At 33.9% G+C, this 18,743-nt stretch overlaps 1 protein-coding gene, 1 long non-coding RNA gene and 1 other non-coding gene across 8 annotated transcripts in view; 1 reads left to right on the top strand and 2 right to left on the bottom strand.

Moving 5' to 3' along the window:
- PTPRQ (protein tyrosine phosphatase receptor type Q) overlaps positions 1–18,743 on the bottom strand; it is a 255,558-nt gene that overhangs the window by 60,302 nt on the left and 176,513 nt on the right. For all 3 annotated transcript variants that reach the window (XM_045062106.1, XM_045062108.1, XM_045062107.1), the window contains exons 44-49: positions 17,160–17,281; positions 11,368–11,554; positions 7,870–8,114; positions 5,366–5,432; positions 1,735–1,893; positions 955–1,177 (exon numbers count right to left, since the gene is read on the bottom strand). In XM_045062106.1, the coding sequence (XP_044918041.1) occupies positions 955–1,177; positions 1,735–1,893; positions 5,366–5,432; positions 7,870–8,114; positions 11,368–11,554; positions 17,160–17,281 (1,003 nt within the window). The remainder of the gene's footprint in view (positions 1–954; positions 1,178–1,734; positions 1,894–5,365; positions 5,433–7,869; positions 8,115–11,367; positions 11,555–17,159; positions 17,282–18,743) is intronic.
- LOC111561396 overlaps positions 1–18,743 on the top strand; it is a 166,661-nt gene that overhangs the window by 83,608 nt on the left and 64,310 nt on the right. The window lies entirely within an intron of this gene.
- Positions 16,676–16,778, bottom strand: LOC111561546. The gene has a single exon (XR_002744194.1). It is a non-coding gene; the product is annotated as a U6 spliceosomal RNA (small nuclear RNA).

The following is an 18,743-nucleotide window of genomic DNA, read 5'->3' as shown; positions in this document are numbered from 1 at the left end:
TTGATTATATGAAAGAGTCTGTGTTGCAAATATGCAAAATAAACAATATTTGCATATTTGCAAATATGCAAAATAAAAAAATTACATTTTTTAGTATATTGTTTTTCATAGCTGTCATATATATGATGGTTAAATTTTAGGTAATAGCCAAAGTAACTGTACTTAATAATAGATGATAGAGCATTCTGTTTTTTCAAATGCCTGACTTCTCTACTTTTCTAATGTTAACTTGACCTAGGATGTTTATAAAGAATTTAATAATGCTTTAACTAGCAGGCAAACATGAAACTAGTTTATGACAAAAAATAATATAGTCAATTTAACAGGAGCCAATCATTAATTTAACAGAGCATTTAATAAATCCAGAATATCAGAAGTGGTTTTTAATACATTAGATTATTATGATCTGCAAAATGATAGATATTAAAGTGATTAAAGATATTAGTGATTAAAGGATTTTAATCACTAATTCAGAGTTTTGATAATACAAAGAGGAGAAAATTATTGTTATGACTCCAATAAACTGAAGCTGTCATCAAATGAAAGACTAGGATGGCATTTCTAAAACCCATATATTAGCATGTATTGCAAAATAATGGGTGAAAAGCACAAAATATTATGTTAGTCACATTATCCTCTACAGAAAGAATTAAATTCTCCTATCCATGTTCTCCAATACATGTTTTTCATATTGTCCTTCTGTCACTTACCATATCAACTCATAATTACTCTGAAGCATGCCTACTTTCCCTACAGAACTGTACATTTATGGAATGTAAGGACAATATCTCACCATGTTGATTTTTACCATGTTGATCTTTACCATGTGTTAGGTCATGCTACATTATGGATGCCCAGTGCTTACTAGAAAGATGGAAGGATGGGCAGATGGATGAATGAAAGATGTTAATTAGCTTGCTATCATTATGCATAGTCAGCACCAACTATACTTACAAGTATTGCTTTTTTGGTTTCAAAGGTCCATTGCAAATTCTGTCTTCATTGCCAGGAATCATGCATGCATTATCAGCACCTATGATGTAGATTTCTTCATTGCCACTGAATTTTGTCTTTGCTTCTGTACATGGGGGGTTAGGAAAGCCTTCATTTGTAAAATATGGCCTTGGTTTATTAAAATATGCATCATACCACTTTGTTACATTTCCATCATGCTGAGCTATTTTCAGGAAGAAAGGATAATAATTATAAGTAACAGATGAATGTATTTTGACATTTCTGAAGAACGTTTCTATAATTACATGAGGAAAATCTGGATGCAACATCTGTCACTCTATGAACCACCAGGGATAATTCAGCTGATCTACCTACATAAACAGGAAATCCTATCTTTCCCCATCACAAATGAATCTATAGGCTTGCTGTGGAGGATGACTTCTCAGGTACAGAAAAGAACATCTCTCAGTAAAGGGTAACTCTTCTGTTCATACCTCCAAAGAACCTATCAAGACTCCATCTTGCCAAATTCAAACAATCCTATCAATATATGGAAAAAGTAAATCACATACTGTAACTATGCCTTTTCTTATCTTGTTCAAGTAGTTTAGGCATAAATTAATGGTTAGTATAACTAATGATAATATTAGCAATCTGTTAAGCTCAACAGTTGTGTGGTAATTGGTAGTCAACCTAGTATTACTAATTTTGAACTGAAATTTCTTTAGCATTCAACAATTCATACTCTAAAATTTAACGAGACAGGTTGACAGTTGATACCTCCTGCTTCTGTTACAAGCACTTGCACATTTTTGATAGGTCCATGATCATCATTGTAGTAACATATTGGCATTCTGATTGTAATTGTTGTTGAAGTCACGAGCAATTTTCCTGTGGCATCATAAATAGGGGTTGGTTTGGTTTTTGGTCGTGCTGGAGCTTTAAACAAAGAAGAAATATCACTGCAATTGATTTTTTGTTTCTGAAGAGGAGAAAAAAATTTAAATTCTCATTTCATGCAGGTGATTTACAGATAAAATGATGACAAACACAAATAACAAATGAAACAGAGTTTTGTTTGAATACAACAGATGTTTAGCAATTATTATCTCCTGATGGTTTAATGATATACTTCAGACTTGCTTGAGATAATGGGACTCGGGTGTGATTTTCAGGCATCTGACTCCTCTTCACATATTAACAAAAATTCAAATTATATATGCTCTCAATCATATAATTTTTATAATTGGATTAAATCATACTAATATTTTAGTGGGCTCTTCTTTTATTTCCTTTAGCTGATTCATCAATTTCTATTCTAGTCATGCCAGCATCTCTCCCAGGTTATCCACACCAAACATATGGCTGATATCCTCCCATATTTTTCTCCATGTTCACATAACCATATAAAATACATAAAGTCATAGATAATGGATTCTTTATTATATATTATGTATTCTATATTATGTATTATAATCACTCCACATGTTGCTTTTTTCACTTAAATATATCTTATATAAGTCTTCTCAAGTCACCAAGTATGGAGCTGACTCACTCTTTTTAATGACTATGCTGCCTATCATACTGTGACAACATCATATTTATTCAATCGTTTATCTAATAACGGGAATTCACTTTTCCTTCAGGTTTTGAACATTTGTTGCAATGACCAGACTTATATTTAGCCTTATTTACTGATCCTTTTATTTCCATGGAATAGATTTCCAAGAATAGAATTTCTGGAACACAAGATATGAATATTTCTAACTTTAAAAGATATTGCCAGAATAATTTCCAAAAGTGCCATGATAATTTATACTTTATCACCAATGCATACAAATATCTCCCAAATCAGTATTTGTAGGAGCACTTCTTGTTTCATTTCATCTCATAGCTATATGTGTATACCAGCTGTTTGAGCACAGCAAGTTGCTTATTCAAACTTCAATTTCCATATTTATTAATTTTTAAAGCCTCTAAATTATGCCATAAAATTGGCAATATCATTTCCATTTTATTAATGAGGAAATTACCTTATGTCACATGGCTATAAAAGGTAAATATCAAGATTTGAATCAAATCTTTTTGGCTTGATCCTTTACCTCACTCCTCTTAGATATAAAGACTATTATAATATTAGATGTGTAAGAAGTTTATTGGAGGAAATATCCATGAAGAATCAAGGAACAGTAAACAGGAGTAGATGGCAAGGGCCTTTAGACCACAGATCACAGGTCTAGTACCTGCGTATGAGAAGAAGAAATGAAGGGTTCAGCAGCAAGAGCCTCAGGTTTTGGGGTGAGAAACTCTCAGCCAGGCTACTGGGGAGTCCCTAAGAAAAGGTTTCTAGTTAAAGGAACCTGGCATTGGACATGGCTATCCAACTTGATATTATTTGTCAAATGCAAATTTAATGAGACTACTATTTTTTTAACTTTATTTAAATCCAAGTTAGTTAACATATAGTGTAATAGTAGTTGCAGGAGTAGAAGTTAGTGATTCATCACTTACATATAACACCCAGTGCTCATTCCAACAAGTGGAGACTGTTATTATTTCATCATTTCATGTCACCACTACCAATCATGCATATTACTAGGAAAAAATATTTCTCTAGCTCCCCACCATGGCCACCGGTACTCACATATTTTCTTTAGACAACTGATCATGAGTCTATCTGTTCTAAGGAGTGGAAAGTCAGTTCATCCCTCACCCCGGGATGAACAAAGCAACAGAGAGAGGAAGTTCTGCTAAAGAATTAATATAATGAGCCTATTGTTACCTTCATACTTACCTGTCTGCTACTGAATAACAAAAAGAAACTAAGATGGTATGATATACTTCTTTTATGAAGTCATTTTGTAAAATAGCCAAGGTTTTTGAAGACTCTATGTATTAGTACATTCTAAGTATGTAGTATGTCATTAAAACCAAATCTTAATACTTTTAAATAATATCACAATTATATAAACTACCATTGATTAAAAGATAAACTTTATCAGCTTCACCTTATAGTGAATATTTCTTATTCTTAATAGAACTAGTTTCCAGGAACTGTCCTAAGGGTTTTTCAAAGATTATCTCTTTTAATCTTCACAACGATTTGTGAGGTAGGCCCCAGCATTATCTGCATTTGACAGGCTTGTAGAGGTTAAGACACTTGCCTTAAGTGAAGCAGATATCAAGTGGCCAATCGAGGATTCAGTCTCAGCAGTTTGACCCTAGACTCAGTCTAGCGCTAGAACATTTAATCACTGTGCTCTGGTGTCCTTACCAAAGACTAAGAAAAGTTACTTTTTGCTTCAGAAAGAGAAGCTTCTACTAAAGGTCCATACACTTCAGTTTTTATCTCTCTGCAGGTTTTATTACAGATGCTTTGAGAGATGGCATATTTGCACATATGTTTTCAGTCTGGAAGAGAAAGTATCCTGAATGCCTGAAAAGCTCTAAAATCCTCTTAACAATCTTTTTTGGCTTTCATGGGATTGATTTGTGTGGGGCAGGGAGCCTCCAAATTTTAGTTATATTTTCTATAAACAATACCTGTCATAGTAATGAATTGATAGATTTACTTTATAGTCAGAAACATGAAGTTCAATATATGGTAGTTCAGTAAATGCCATTTGATTAACTGAAAATAATTTTACTTTCAAGATAAAGATCAGTCAAGGAATTTAATTAAAACTAGTCAAAGTCTAGTTATGGGTAATTGAACAATGAATTTTCAATAATATTAAGAACATAAACTAACAGACTATAAAATTTGCCTCAGAAAACATTATTAAATTTAGAGGGAAAGAAATATAACATGAATAGCAGGTGGGCACTCTCTTTATTTAAGGTGATAATTTGCATTATTATTTATACATTTTAAGTATAGCTTTAGTAAGCAGTGTTTATTACTTAATGTATTCTTATTGCTGCATATGCATCATTTACTTAATTTTTAATGTTTATTTATTTATCGCGTAGAGCCTGACACAGGGCTTGATACCACAAACTGTGAGATTGTGACCTGAGCTGAAATCAAGAGTCAGATGCTTAATGGACTGAGCCACCCAGGCACCCACATGTGCATCATTTAAAAGCTTGACTACATACATCGTTAACGCTAATTACAGAATTTAATTATAATTACTCTTTTATTAAGACCATAAGAGACTCTTAAATACAGAAAACAAACTGAGGGCTGCTGGCAAGGTGTTGGGTGGAGGGATGGGCTAAATGGGGGATGGGCATCAGGGAGGGCACTTGTTGGGATGAGCATTGAGTGTTATGTAAGTGATGAATCACTAAATTCTATTCCTGGAGTCATTATTACATTATATGTTAACTAACTTGGATTTAAATTTAAAAAATTATTTTTTAAAAAGACAACAGTATTTCACAGGAAGACAGCTCATGTATGTACCTTTAATGTCCATGGTTATTCTCATCTGAACATTTGGCCCTGCGCCAGCGCTATTGATCGCATAAACCTAAAGGAGAGAACCATCTTGTTACTACTTTTATTATTGTCATATGTAATTTTAAACCGTTTCCATTTTTAAGAACAACTGCATATAGTCTATTAATTATACTGTTCTTGCACTTACTCAAATGAATACAATATGTATAGGAAGAATGTTAATAATAAAGTAGTTCTTAAAACTGATTTTACAGTACTAAGTCCTGAGAACAGAGGCTGAGTGACCTCAACAGCCCTGTCCTAGTGACCAGGAAAGGATGTGGCTTCAATGTGAACCTGTAGGAGGAATAGACACAGAAAAGCCACTACGTCTATACTCCTTCATCTACTCTAACATCTGCTCCTTCTCTCTGTAGCTAGGTAACTCTGGCTTCCTTTAAATCCATATTCAAGACCCTCTTTTTTTTCCCTTCTCTGAGATGAAATCCTATTCCTTCAACCTTCTTGTTTTCCTGTATTAAATCATCCCTCTGAAAGTTGGCCTTTATGCCCTTCTTCACCCCTGCCCCAAAGTGTCTGACGCTGTAACCTGCATAATGTAGCATATACACATAAAACATTCTTGTTTGTATAGACAGAGGGTGATTCACACAAATGTGAATCCTTTCAATTAACTTTATTCTTAGGACGCTGTAGATACAGAATTTTCTTTTATTCACTTCATTTTGCTCTATAAAACAAAGACTCTATTCTTGCCCAAGTTCATTGACAAACACAATCCAAGTTTATTGGAACTTATTAACTTGTTTTCTAAATTAGTGTCCCCCTTCTACACTAGAGATACTTTGGGAATGTTTTTACTGAATTAAAACCATAATAATGTGTACGATGCGGTAGATATGACAAATAAGCCAAGCCTAGACAATGTGGTTAAAAAATATCTAAAGGAGACCTTTATTGAAGTTGTAAATTTAAGAAAAGAAGTATTAAAAATGAAAAGTGATATTATGGTGCACATCATTATTTTTGCTTCTTTATGGCGTAACCTAACATTCAAGTGAGATACTAAATGAAAAGTTGGGCAACACTACTCAAATTGCATTGTACAAAGAAGTCATTTGTAAACCTGTTGAATGAAGAGATGCAGGTTTGATTCACTAGGTCGAGACAGAGGTGTACATTATACATTTCTAATAAATTCCTAGGAGTTGAGGATGCTATAAATTGCATTTTCTGAACAGAGAATTTTTTATTGCTCTTTAAATTATGAATTAATTGTACTTTGTTTCATTTCAATTTTTTCTCTTATTCACAAAAGGCAAAACTGATGGAGCACTCGCTACTTCCCATAACTATAAATTTAATCCTTACCAAAGCCCTAAAAAGAAGTCATTATTCCTATTACTGCCTTTTTTTCTTTCTTTTTTTGTTTCAAGTTTTTATTTAAATTCCAGTTAGTTAACACATAGTGTAATATTAGTTTCAAGAGTAGAATTTACTGTTTTCTTTCTTTCTTTCTTTCTTTCTTTCTTTCTTTCTTTCTTTCTTTCTTTCTTTTTTAGGTAAGAAAACTGAGGTACAGAGTTGAAGCAACTGCCCAGAAACAAACCACAGAATCAGGATGTGAACCCAGATCAGTTCATTCTCTTAACCACCCTCCCTCTAACAGATCTTTCACAGTAGTGGTTCATTTAATGGGATATACAACAAGAACCCTAGCAGCACAGTGAGTGAAGGAAGAAATGAAGATATGCAGATATATAGATACAATATATACAGAGAAAAACATACATATGAATATAAATTATTAATAACAGTATTCTGATGATTACACAATAATCATAAAACAAGTGGTAGGAAAAGTAGTTTGCTAAGCTACCTGAAGGTTTAGCGTGAACACTATCTTTATTAAAAGATGATATTCAGAACCATATAATTCTATTTGAAAATTTCAAGAGATGCCACAAAAATACATTTTTGAAATAAATTATGTGTATGTGTCTGTTTGTATGTATATAAACATACACCTATATATTCTAAAATGGATAATTTAGGATTAGGATGTAAAATACTTAGCTTTAGTAATTGTTACATGAAATGCACGTGAATTTCAAACATGTAGTTACATCTGCCCTTTGCCTTTGAAATTTGCTTTTCCGTTTTCCATTTATAAGCACACATTAACAGCTTTCCTTTAGGTAGAATTATCTCTTTGCATATCACTGCTCTCTTTTAACATGCCTTTTCTTTCTCCTTTATTTCTGGATTTCTACTATTGTTGTAGAAACTTTTTTGTTATCTACATGTTTTCACAGTACTTGCTGTATTATAATAGGAAATAAGCAATTTCATTTCTCTGCATATTATTTTCTGTTGGCATGTCTCACACAATCCTACAACAAGATACAAGAAATCTAGTGTATACATAAGCTTCAGTATTTTTGAATGGTGAGTTTGTAAACTAACTTTGTAAAATAGGTAAATAATTAAAAGCTATGAATGCTTACACTGATATTGTACGTATGTCCACCTTTTAGTCCTTCTAACATTGCAATGACAGATGTGTCAGTTTTCTGGATAATACTGAGGTTGTGAATCTGGACAGCAGTAGGATCATCTTCCCGGTAAACCAAAGCTTGGTATACTTGGATATTTCCATTGGGTTGAGAAGGAGGAAGAAATGTTAACTGAAATTTTGTAACTTCGTCTGGTATCTTCCAAAATGTCATATTGTTAGGTGGATCGTTGGGGACTAAAATAAAATATTAAGCAGTTAAGTTTTTAAAATTGTGCCCTCCTTTTTAATCTACATAAACAAATTATTTGCTTAGATTTCTGTTTATAAACTATGTTACACAAACTTTTAAAACTATATATATTATGGAAACAAGCAAAATGGCTGATACACAGCAGAATCATCAACATCTATAGGTCACAGGAATCATAATGGTGATCCAGTTAGTTGGGTCATTTATTTATTTTGACTTTTACATGTATATATTTTTATATAGAAGGCATTTATGTGACTTTTTGTACTTCTTATTTAAATATAACATAGACTCACAGGAAGTTGCAAAAAATGGGACATATAGTCCCCTGGAACATTCCCCCAGCTTTTTCCAGTGGTGACAACTTACCTAACTGTAGTTTAATATCAAACCTGGATATTGACATTGGTACAGGACTCTTAATTAGACTACAGATCGTATTCAGATTTCACCATTTTTTCATGCTTTCATAAATGTGTGTGCAGTTCTGTGCAATTTCATTCCATGTATACATTCCTGCAATCATCACCAGAAATAAGGTACAGAACTATTCCAGCACCATAAAGAAACTTCCCCCTGGTCTCCCTTGTATTTACACTCCATGCATCCCCACAACACTAACCATTGTCCTCCAGAGTTCTGTCCTTTTAAGAAAAATAACAGAATAATGATTGAGGTCCATCAAAGTTGTTGTATGTATCAATGGTTCATTCTTTTATTATTATTTTTTTTTTATTACTGAGTAGTGTTTCATTTGTGGATACATCAAAGTTTATTTAATCACAGAAAAACATTTGGGTTGTTTCTAGTTTTTGTTATTACTAAGAAACCTGCTATTAACATTCATTTACAGGTGTTTGTGTGAGCATACATTTTTAATTCTCTGTGATAACTGCCCAAGAGTATGATTGCTAGGTAATGTGCTCTAAGTACATGTTTGGTTTTATAAAAGGTTGCCAAACTATTTTTCAGTGTGGCTGTACCCTCTTTCATTCCCAGTCGCAATGAAGGGGAGAACCAGTCTCTTTGCATCTTTGCCAGAATTTGGCACCATCACCCTTTTTTATTTTTATTTTTTTTTTTAATTTTTAAAAAATGTTTTATTTATTTTTGAGACAGGAAGAGGCAGAGCATGAACAGGGGAGGGTCAGAGAGAGGGAGACACAGATTCTGAAGCAGGCTCCAGGCTCAGAGCTGTCAGCCCAGAGCCCGACGTGGGGCTCAAACCCACGGACCGTGAGATCATGACCTGAGCCGAAGTCGGACAGTCAACCGACTGAGCCACCCAGGCGCCCCATCCATCACCCTTTTTTAAATTACTATTTTATCTGTTGTAGTAGATGCACAGTGATAGCTCATTATGGTCCTAATTTGCATTTCCTTAATAGCTAGTGGTGTTGAAAATCTATCTTATCGTGAGTTTAGTTGCCCACTCTCTCTCCTTTGTTGTGAAATGTCTCTTCATGTCTTTTGCCAATTTATAATTGGACCTCTTTTAAGTGTTGAGTTTTGAGAGTTCTTTATATATTTTAGATATTCCATTTTATTTGTGATAAAAATTAGCCTAACATATAGCAGCTAAGTATCAGTAAACTATCATGAAAGAAAATGATACACGTGAAGATAAAATCAATTTATGAATAAAGTAATTAGTTCTTGCTGCATAATTAGTGTGCTTTATACAAGTGACTGATTGCATGAATTATCTACTTTGACCAAATTGAAATGGACATATCTTCCATACTAAGTGAAGGAATTCCTATGAAGAAGGCTGTTAATACTTGACTGTCAATAGTTCAGATGCTTAAGCTTTATTATCTTTATTTATTTCTTGTCATCTGGCAAATATCTCTATAGATAGTGCCCTGTAGCAGGCAAAAAAAACAAGTAAATACATAATAGTGAGGAAAAAAAGAGAAACAGATAAACATGTTATAGTGCCAAATATCACACTTTAAGTGGAAAAATGCATAACTAAAGTAAAAATTAAATCGGCTCAAGACTTATTTTCACATTTGCTTGTATACATTTATGTGATATAAAAATATTTTAATAAGAGACTTCTCTAAAAATCAGATCAGTTTTAAGGTTGGATAAGTGAAATAATTCTCTGAATGTTGGAAAGAATTTCTTATTCTCCAAATATCTTTTATTTTACACCTCAAATTCTACTCTTAGAGGTTTAGTAGTAATTTATTAAACTAAAAAATTTTGGGGAGAGATAGCACATGAAGATCTGACAATCAGTGCTTTATGGTATGAGTGGGAATAAATTCAGCAACATCTTTTCTCACAGGTAGGATGAGGGAGAAGTGTAAAAGTATCATAAAAAATAGATATCTGGAATATATGTGGCAGCAAAATGGAAACATGAAATTTTAGGTGCTGAGGATAAGGTGTTATCTTTTAATGTAGAACCATAATTTTATAGACAATAGAGTATATAACACAATGAAAAGACTAGCTGAAAAACATTTTTTACCTCCTATACTTACCTTATAGATAGCAACAAAAAAACTATAGCAACACATCCCTTCATGTGCTCTTTCCAAAGATATATCTGGTGGCAAAGAACATCAGGAGTCTGAAGGAGGACAGGGCAAGCAAGTTCTGGGAAGCTGACTTTCCACACTTAATTCCTATTGGTTATAATCTTATTCATTCAGACCCTGTTTGGAGGAACTTGAGGAAATCTGTATGATCTGTATGGATTCTGACATTTATTAAATAGGTTATATAATAAAACATGTCATTTGATTAGGTGAAGAAAACAGATATGGTAAGCATGACCTGGATTCTAATTTTGAATTCCAGATACATAATGATAGAGTATTATCACTTTCATGTGCATTTAATTCATGGACAGAAATAATGGACAGAATTTTACATGAAGCATTAGTGGCCATAGACTGTTGGAAAATAGGCAAGGTACCTCAATTTCTGAAATATTTAGTGTTTAAATAAGTATAAAAAGTAGAATTCAGTACATTATCATGAGCTAATTTGTTTGTATTTCCAAGAACTGATTATTCTCCACAACTCCACTATGCCTAAAAAACGTAAACAGAAAACTTCACTTTTGTCAATTACAGTGGATCACTCAATTTTATATTTTGTATTTCATACACTTTAAAAATTTCTTGTGACACGTATCCTTTTTTAGGGGGTGGTGTGAGAAACTCTAAGAAACACACTTAAATCTGTCCATTTTTAGCAATGATGGAAAACATGCCTCACCTGATTCTAAAGTAGTAACAATCACTTCAGCACTTGACTTTCCTTCTACATATGCAGCACTTATGTTTCCAGTGAATGCTGTGATTACCACAGAATACCTTGTGAATATTTTCAAATCTTTAATTTCTATGGTCTTATTTTCTTCATTTGATTTGATGAAGGAAATATTAAATTCATCACTATCTACCTATAGGAAAAAATAGCTAGTAATTAAAGGAAGCAGCACTTAAGATCCAAATCACCAAACATAATAATAAAAAGCTACATGTGGTATATTTATCTAGCCAAGATTTAAATTATTTTTTCTTACAGTCAGATTGTCCTGGGAAATCTAAAATACTACTTTAACAGTTTCCTTATAAGCAATTATTTCAACAATTGAAAGTAGAAGGAAAAAAAATCAACCAATCACAAGTAATCAACCCCTCCAGTGAACGAGTAAGTATCACCTTGTGTCAATGAAACTCCACTTTCTACTTTAATGTCTTATAGGAGAAAGAATATAGGCTTTGGTAATCAAACATTAAGGGTTTAAATTCCAATTTGGTCACGTAATAGTTCCTGTAGCATTTGACAAGTCACTTATGTTGTCTGTGTCTTACTTTCTCTGTATGTAAAACTGGAGTACTAACATCTATTTAAACTGTTGTGTTGCGGTTTAAAAAAATAGATCTGAAGTAGCTGGCGCAGAGATTTTGATATTTCTTTTGACCATGACCTACAAAAAGGAAACACAGGGGTACCTGGGTGGCTCAGGCGGTTAAGCATTCGACTTCAGCTCAGGACATGATCTCACAGTTTGTGGGTTCGAGTCCCGTGTTGGGCTCTGTGCTGACAGCTCAGAGCCTAGAACCTGCTTCAGATTCTGTGTACACATACACACTTCTTTATCACTTAAAAATTTTTTTGAGAAATACAACTTCTTTCTGAAATGCAGTTTGATATTTTCTGCTCTTTTAAATTTTATTCCAGTTCATTTAAAAAATTTTAGTCATGATGGCAGTTTGAAAAATTCCCATCTAGGACTATGCATGGCACTGGATAAGGACTCAGTTAATTGCGGTTGTTATAATTATTAGATGTGCAAAAATGAGCATCCTTAGGAGTATTAAATATAGTTGTATAGCGTGCTCAAACATACTATGTCTTTGATGGAGAGTCTGGCCTAATCACTGCAGGGATTAAACATAGCTAAAATTTTTAGCATTAAAAAGAAGGGCCTTTCAGGGGTGCCTGGGTGGTTCAGTCAGTTAAGTGTCCGAGTTGGGCTCAGGTCATGATCTCACAGTTTGTGAGTTTGAGCCCTGCATTGGGCTCTGTGCTGACAGCTCAGAGCCTGGAGCCTGCTTCAGATTCTGTGTCTCCCTCTCTCTCTGCTCCTCCCCCACTCATGCTCTGTCTCTCTCTCTCTCTCTCTCTCTCTCTCTCTCAAAAATAAATAAACGTTAAAAAATTTTTTAAAAAGGGCCTTTCCTGAAATGAACATCAGAAAATTTGAAATCCTATAATACATCCTACTCTCAGGTATCTTAATTGAAGCACTTAAAACCAGACTGTGCACACTGTTCCCATTACTAGGTTCATTTTCAACTTGACCCTCCCTTATAACTTTGAAAGGTTTTTGTTCAAAATATTCTTCAAATGCTCTTTTCTAAGAGATTTTTAACTTAAAGAAGATGTTACTATGAGGGATGTAGAAAAAGGCTAATAAATAATATGTGTATTGCAAAGTCAAATAGATTGTTCCCACCTCAGACAGAGATTTGAAGTAAGATGCCTCACGTCTCTAAAGTGGCAGAAAACAAGTCAGCATAGCAATACCATTGATCAAGTGCATGTACTCACTGGTAGAAAGTGTGTATGATTTAGTTAGCTGTTAATATTTAAACATCACATAAAAATCTTTCCTTAAGACTAGGTTTATATTCATGCTGGGTAATAATTATCTAGAGATGACTTATAGTTGACTTCTGTAATGGGACGTAAGTGTCCAATTCATCACTGCCTCATCCAGTTGGCTTCATTTTGACTGCTCATTTACGTTGCCTGGCTGACCACTATACCTATCTGAACTCTGATTTTATAGAGTTGAGGTGAATTTCTCAAGATTCCATAGTTATGTAGTAGCTGAGATAGGATTTCCTTCCAAGTCTTTCAAGAATGCAGAACTCTCTACCACTACACCGGGCCTGATCATATAAAAGTAAAATTACACTATTCCAATGTCTTCCATTAAAACAGTGGATAACAATATTGAGGTAAAAATATGACATAATATGATTGTGATCTACTGTATCTTAAAAAGATACAGATACAACTTAAAAAGATACAGATACAGATCTACTCTATCTTAAATTCACTATCTTTCTTCACTAAACCTATCCTTTGTTATTGTTAATCATTACTTATCCACTTACTTGAGACTGAAACCTCAGACCTTTTTGATTCATTGTTCTCTTTCTATCAATTCCAAGCTTGTTTGCTCATATTATATTTGATCAATTATTATTATGAAATGTGTCCCATCATTTTTGCAGTGTGGCAGTTTTATAAGCAATGCCAGTTATTATTTGGTTCTATTTTCTTTCTTCTTCCTGCCCCATTTGCACCCTTCCCTACCTGCTACACCTCTATTCATTCCACAATCAATTTAACCTGCTCCTGAAGTCTCTTCTGTGTTGTATGACCCTCATAATAAGAACTTTAATTACTTTGCTAGTGTATATTTAGAAAAAAATTACATACTTTATACTCTGTAATTGGAGTGTAACTAGCTGTCAATACTCTGGTGTCTCACACCCTAGTGTGAGCTACTTGAGAGCAGAACTTTATGTTTTGCATCCTCATTTTGATGAAAATGTTTGTTATTTTGAAAAAATAAAGGGAACAATGAACAAAGGACTATAAAATGCATTAATTTCCAGTAGTATCACCCAGGGTGATATCTGTACCATACATCTTTAAGATTGTCAATTTTTGCTTAATTTAAGTCTCCTAGGAAAAGGGTCTTATGTCTCTGTGGCTAGTACTTGGCAAAGGCCAGGCTATAGCCCTAGTCCTAAATTCAATGATATGTGTTCTTCCCTGGTGTAGAAGCCAATGATTTTTGAAGATAGATAATTATATATCCATTAAATGAGCTGCAGATAAGCTCGAAAAAGACAGTGACCACATGAAACTGGTTCACTTACACATAATCCAGCACTGAGCACAATGCTGGAATGTGGGATGTATTTAAAAGTATGTGTTGAATGAAAGAAAGAAAGAAAGAAGGAACTAAATGCTTAGTTCCAAGAATCCCAGGGAAACTATGAAGTGCCAGGATCTGTTTGAATACTTGTTCTTTTTGACTCAAAAGGTTTAGATGAGCATATATTTCAAGCTGGCAAATTTTATTTGCTACTTGATGGTTTTTCCTTTCTCCTGTCACACCATTATCTGCTGGTTTTAGCCAGGTCTTAACTATTGGAGAATTTATAATTTCTGTGCCTCAATTCCCCTTTATGCAAAATGAAGACAACATATTTACATCAAAATGTTAGCAAAGGAAAGGTAATGCTGTGTAACTGATATAAAAATAAGCAGTTATAACATTATACATTCTTCTCTCTCTTGCTCATTTTTCATCTCAATAAGAATGCTAAGAGAATGAAGTTATGAATCACTTTTTTAAAAAATGTTTTATTTTCCCTTCCTTTAAGCACAATCAAAAGAGAATTGTTTTCACAAAAAATAGGTATCTTTTATTTGACCGAACACTGTGTTATCATTTTATAATTTGCTTTTAATACATAGTCCCAGAGCATTTGTCGTACATGCTGATTACTTTTGGCTAATTATGAACTAAGTGTCTTCACAAATAATGTTCTACAAAGGAAATCCCTTAAATTTTCTTTTAATCATGACAGGTCTTTTGAGATAGAAGCACTTCCATTTTAGAAATAATATAAAGACATAAGAAAAGTATAAAAGTTAAACAAAAGATAGGTAGAGATAGGCAAGAAAGGGGTAGAATTTCCCATAAATTACCCGACTTAATGCATTAGATGTCACCAGAAGAGAGGTCATCAGGTCCAGTGAAACCCAAGCAGGATGCTAACACAGTTTTTCCAATCCTCATCCTAGCTAAAACTCTGCATTATTTACATTGTTGATCATCCTATTTTAAGAGAAAGGCTTGACTCTCATTCTTGGGTTTCCTTCTGTCTCGATGGCTACTCTAGTCTGGTGACTTCAGTGACCTCTTATTTAAACGTTTGTATTCCCCAGATTCGATCTTCAGGTTAGCTGTTACAGAAGAGGTTCTTACTACATGTTCCATATTTAATCTCATCTCTTCCTATCATTTCAACTATCATACCAACACCTCCCAAATCTCCAAATTCAGGTTTCCTCTCCTGAGCTCCAGATTGATATATAATACTGCTAATACTGTCTTCATCTGAAGGTCTCCCAGGCATCACAAACTTAGGGCATATAATACTGAATTCATTCCTTTCCTCTAAAAATTTCTTTCTCTTCACAGTTTTCCAAATAATATACCTTAAAATCATCCTCAATTATTCTTTTCACTCACCAACCACTGATTTTTTTTGCCAGATCCTGTAGATTTAAATTATTTTTCATTCTGTTGCCTCACTACATTTCCTTTGTCCTTATCTTTTCTTACCCAGTTACTCTAATAGCTTCTTGTCCCCTTGCCTAATTTTGTACTAAGATTGCTCTATCCTCTGCAGTGCAACCATGCTGATCCTATAAAATAGAAATCTATATCCCAACACTGCTTTAATTCCTCAATTGACACTCCACTGGCCTTATCATAAAACCCAAACTCTGCTACATGTTATACAGTTTGCCTCCTGATCTAGCTTCTTTTCTCAGCCCTTTTCTTGAATGCTTTCACCAGGGATTCCTGAACCACTTGCTTTTTCTTGAGTCTTACTTTTCATACTTTTGTTACCATTCCTTTTTATGGTCTGCTTCAAGTATTTTTCAAAATTAAGCTCTGATGTTACCTTATTTGGGAGCTATTTCTCTTAATGTCTTCTCCCTTTTTGTATTGTGAGGTGTTTTTCACTGTATTTAAAAAAAATTTTTTTAATCTTTATTATTTATTTTTGAGAGAGAGAGTATGAGCAGAGAAGAGGCAGAGAGAGAGGGAGACACAGAATCCGAAGCAGGCTCCAGGCTCTGAGCTGGTAGCACAGAGCCCGATGTGGGGCTCGAACCCACGAACCATGAGATCATGACCTGAGCCAAAGTTGGACGCTTAACCGACTGACCCACCCAGACGCCCCTGTATTTTTTTTTTAATATGGAACGCTTCATAAATTTGCATGTCACTCTTGCACAAGGGCCCTGCTAATTTTCTGCATCATTATAATTTTAGTACATACGCTGCCGAAGCAAGTATGTTTTCACTGTATTTTAAACCAATGTATTATTAATTTAATGACTGTTTATATACATCATCTATAGCCAGAGGATAAACATAATGCTAATCATTCTAATCATACTTTATGTACACTTTTGGATCCTTACTATGTGTCTGACGATGTTTAAAGTTCTTTATGCATATTTTCTAATATCTTTGTACCCTGGGTACTGTTATTAATCTTTATTTTACAGATGTGTATAGTGAAGTACACACAGCGTGTTTGCCTAGGTATATGCTTCAGTATGCGTTTAGGGTCTAACAGAGCTAGAATTACAATTCAAATAGTCTGATTCCAAAATGTATATTCCTAATCATTCTCTATACCGCCTTTTGCAGAAGGTAAGACATGCCTTACCGATTTGACATCAATCAGATAGAATGTTGGTCCAGTAATGGTAGCAGGTTCACTCCAGCTGATGTTGATGCTAAAAGGTGATGTTGCTACCACATACACATTTTCAGGAGGACCATCTGGAGCTATCGAAATAGAAAATCAATTACCCTGAGACATGTGAGTTAGTATTCGCTACAATAGAAAAGGCCAGGAAAAAAGGATAGTTTTAATGAATTAATTATACATTATTTTGTAGTTCACAGCATGTTAAAGGCGTTGGCAAATTGAAAGAAGTAATTTCTTGCAATATAATTACTATACATAAACTTCCACGTGAGAGATAAACGATCATAAATATATGATTTTTGAACTCAAAACAATACTTTGACAGTAAGTCTTACTATTGCAAAATAAATCTTTTCGAATAAAAGTTTTTATTTAAAAATAGATTGCTTAAGAATATCGTTTTAGGAAAACCTGCGGAAACATGTTTGGCTACAGAAAAGTGAAACTGGCACAAGGGAATTATATTTAAAATTGGGTTGCTTTTATTGTTTTCACTGAGGGAGAAACATAGGAAATAGGTTATACCAATGATATTATCACAAATGTAAACATTTCCTGCATTCATTATGATTCCAAACAATTTCTTTAATTTGTTCTATTTGTATTACCGTTGCTTTTTTTTTAATCATGAGTGCAAAACAAGAGATAATATTTTAAGGTACTGACTACCGAAAACCCTTGTGTAAATTTTCAGTTTGCGAAACCGCTAGGAACTAGGAGGGTTAAGAAGGATTTAAGTCGCACTTGATGGGACATGCGTTGAACTAGGCACACTGTTGTGCGTATCTCTGGCCTCCTATGGCCTCTTGTCAATTCTTAGGACGTTAAATGTTGGGAGATAAGTATTTCACAGTATTTCTGATTTTTAAATCCACAGGAGCAAACATTACTGAACAAATATTATTCCACAGATCCTGAGAAGGTATAAAGAAGAAGTTAAAACACACATTTCCTCGAATAACTTATAAGAGCAAAACTGTGTTATCTTGGTCAAACAACAAAATTTCTGGACCTCAGTTTCCTCTTCAGATGCATATTTCACAGCGTTGTAAAAGAACCATGAATTCAAAATGTGTGAAAGTGGCCAGTTAGTTTACTATTTGGCCCATCATTGTCAATTAGTACAATGTATTATAATAAAGGGCAAAGTTAAGATAAAGACTAGAAATACAAAGAATCGACTATGAGAGGGCAAAGGGTGAAGTGGTGAGTATAGATGGAGGAGGGAGTCTAGGTAAAGTTGCACAGAGGAGATGGGAATTGAATAGGCTTTGAAAGATGAGAAGGATTTCAATAATCAGAGGAGCAGGTTTAGGGGCACTTCTTTGCTAAAAGGATCACAGCCAAAGCCACAAAGACATAAACAGCAGGGTCCACAGACAGATAGAATTTTATCACTGTATAATTGCTTTCCTTGGTAATCTTATGTTTATTATTTTATACATTCAAAATTTATCCTAGGAAGGGGTCCACACACTTCATCAGACTGCTGAAGGAATCTATGGTACAAAAAAGATTCAGAATCCCTAAATTCAAGGA

The sequence above is a fragment of the Felis catus genome, chromosome B4 (assembly GCF_018350175.1).
Source record: "Felis catus isolate Fca126 chromosome B4, F.catus_Fca126_mat1.0, whole genome shotgun sequence".
Classification (NCBI taxonomy): domain Eukaryota; kingdom Metazoa; phylum Chordata; class Mammalia; order Carnivora; family Felidae; genus Felis; species Felis catus.
This window is presented reverse-complemented; position numbering and strand designations above follow the sequence as displayed.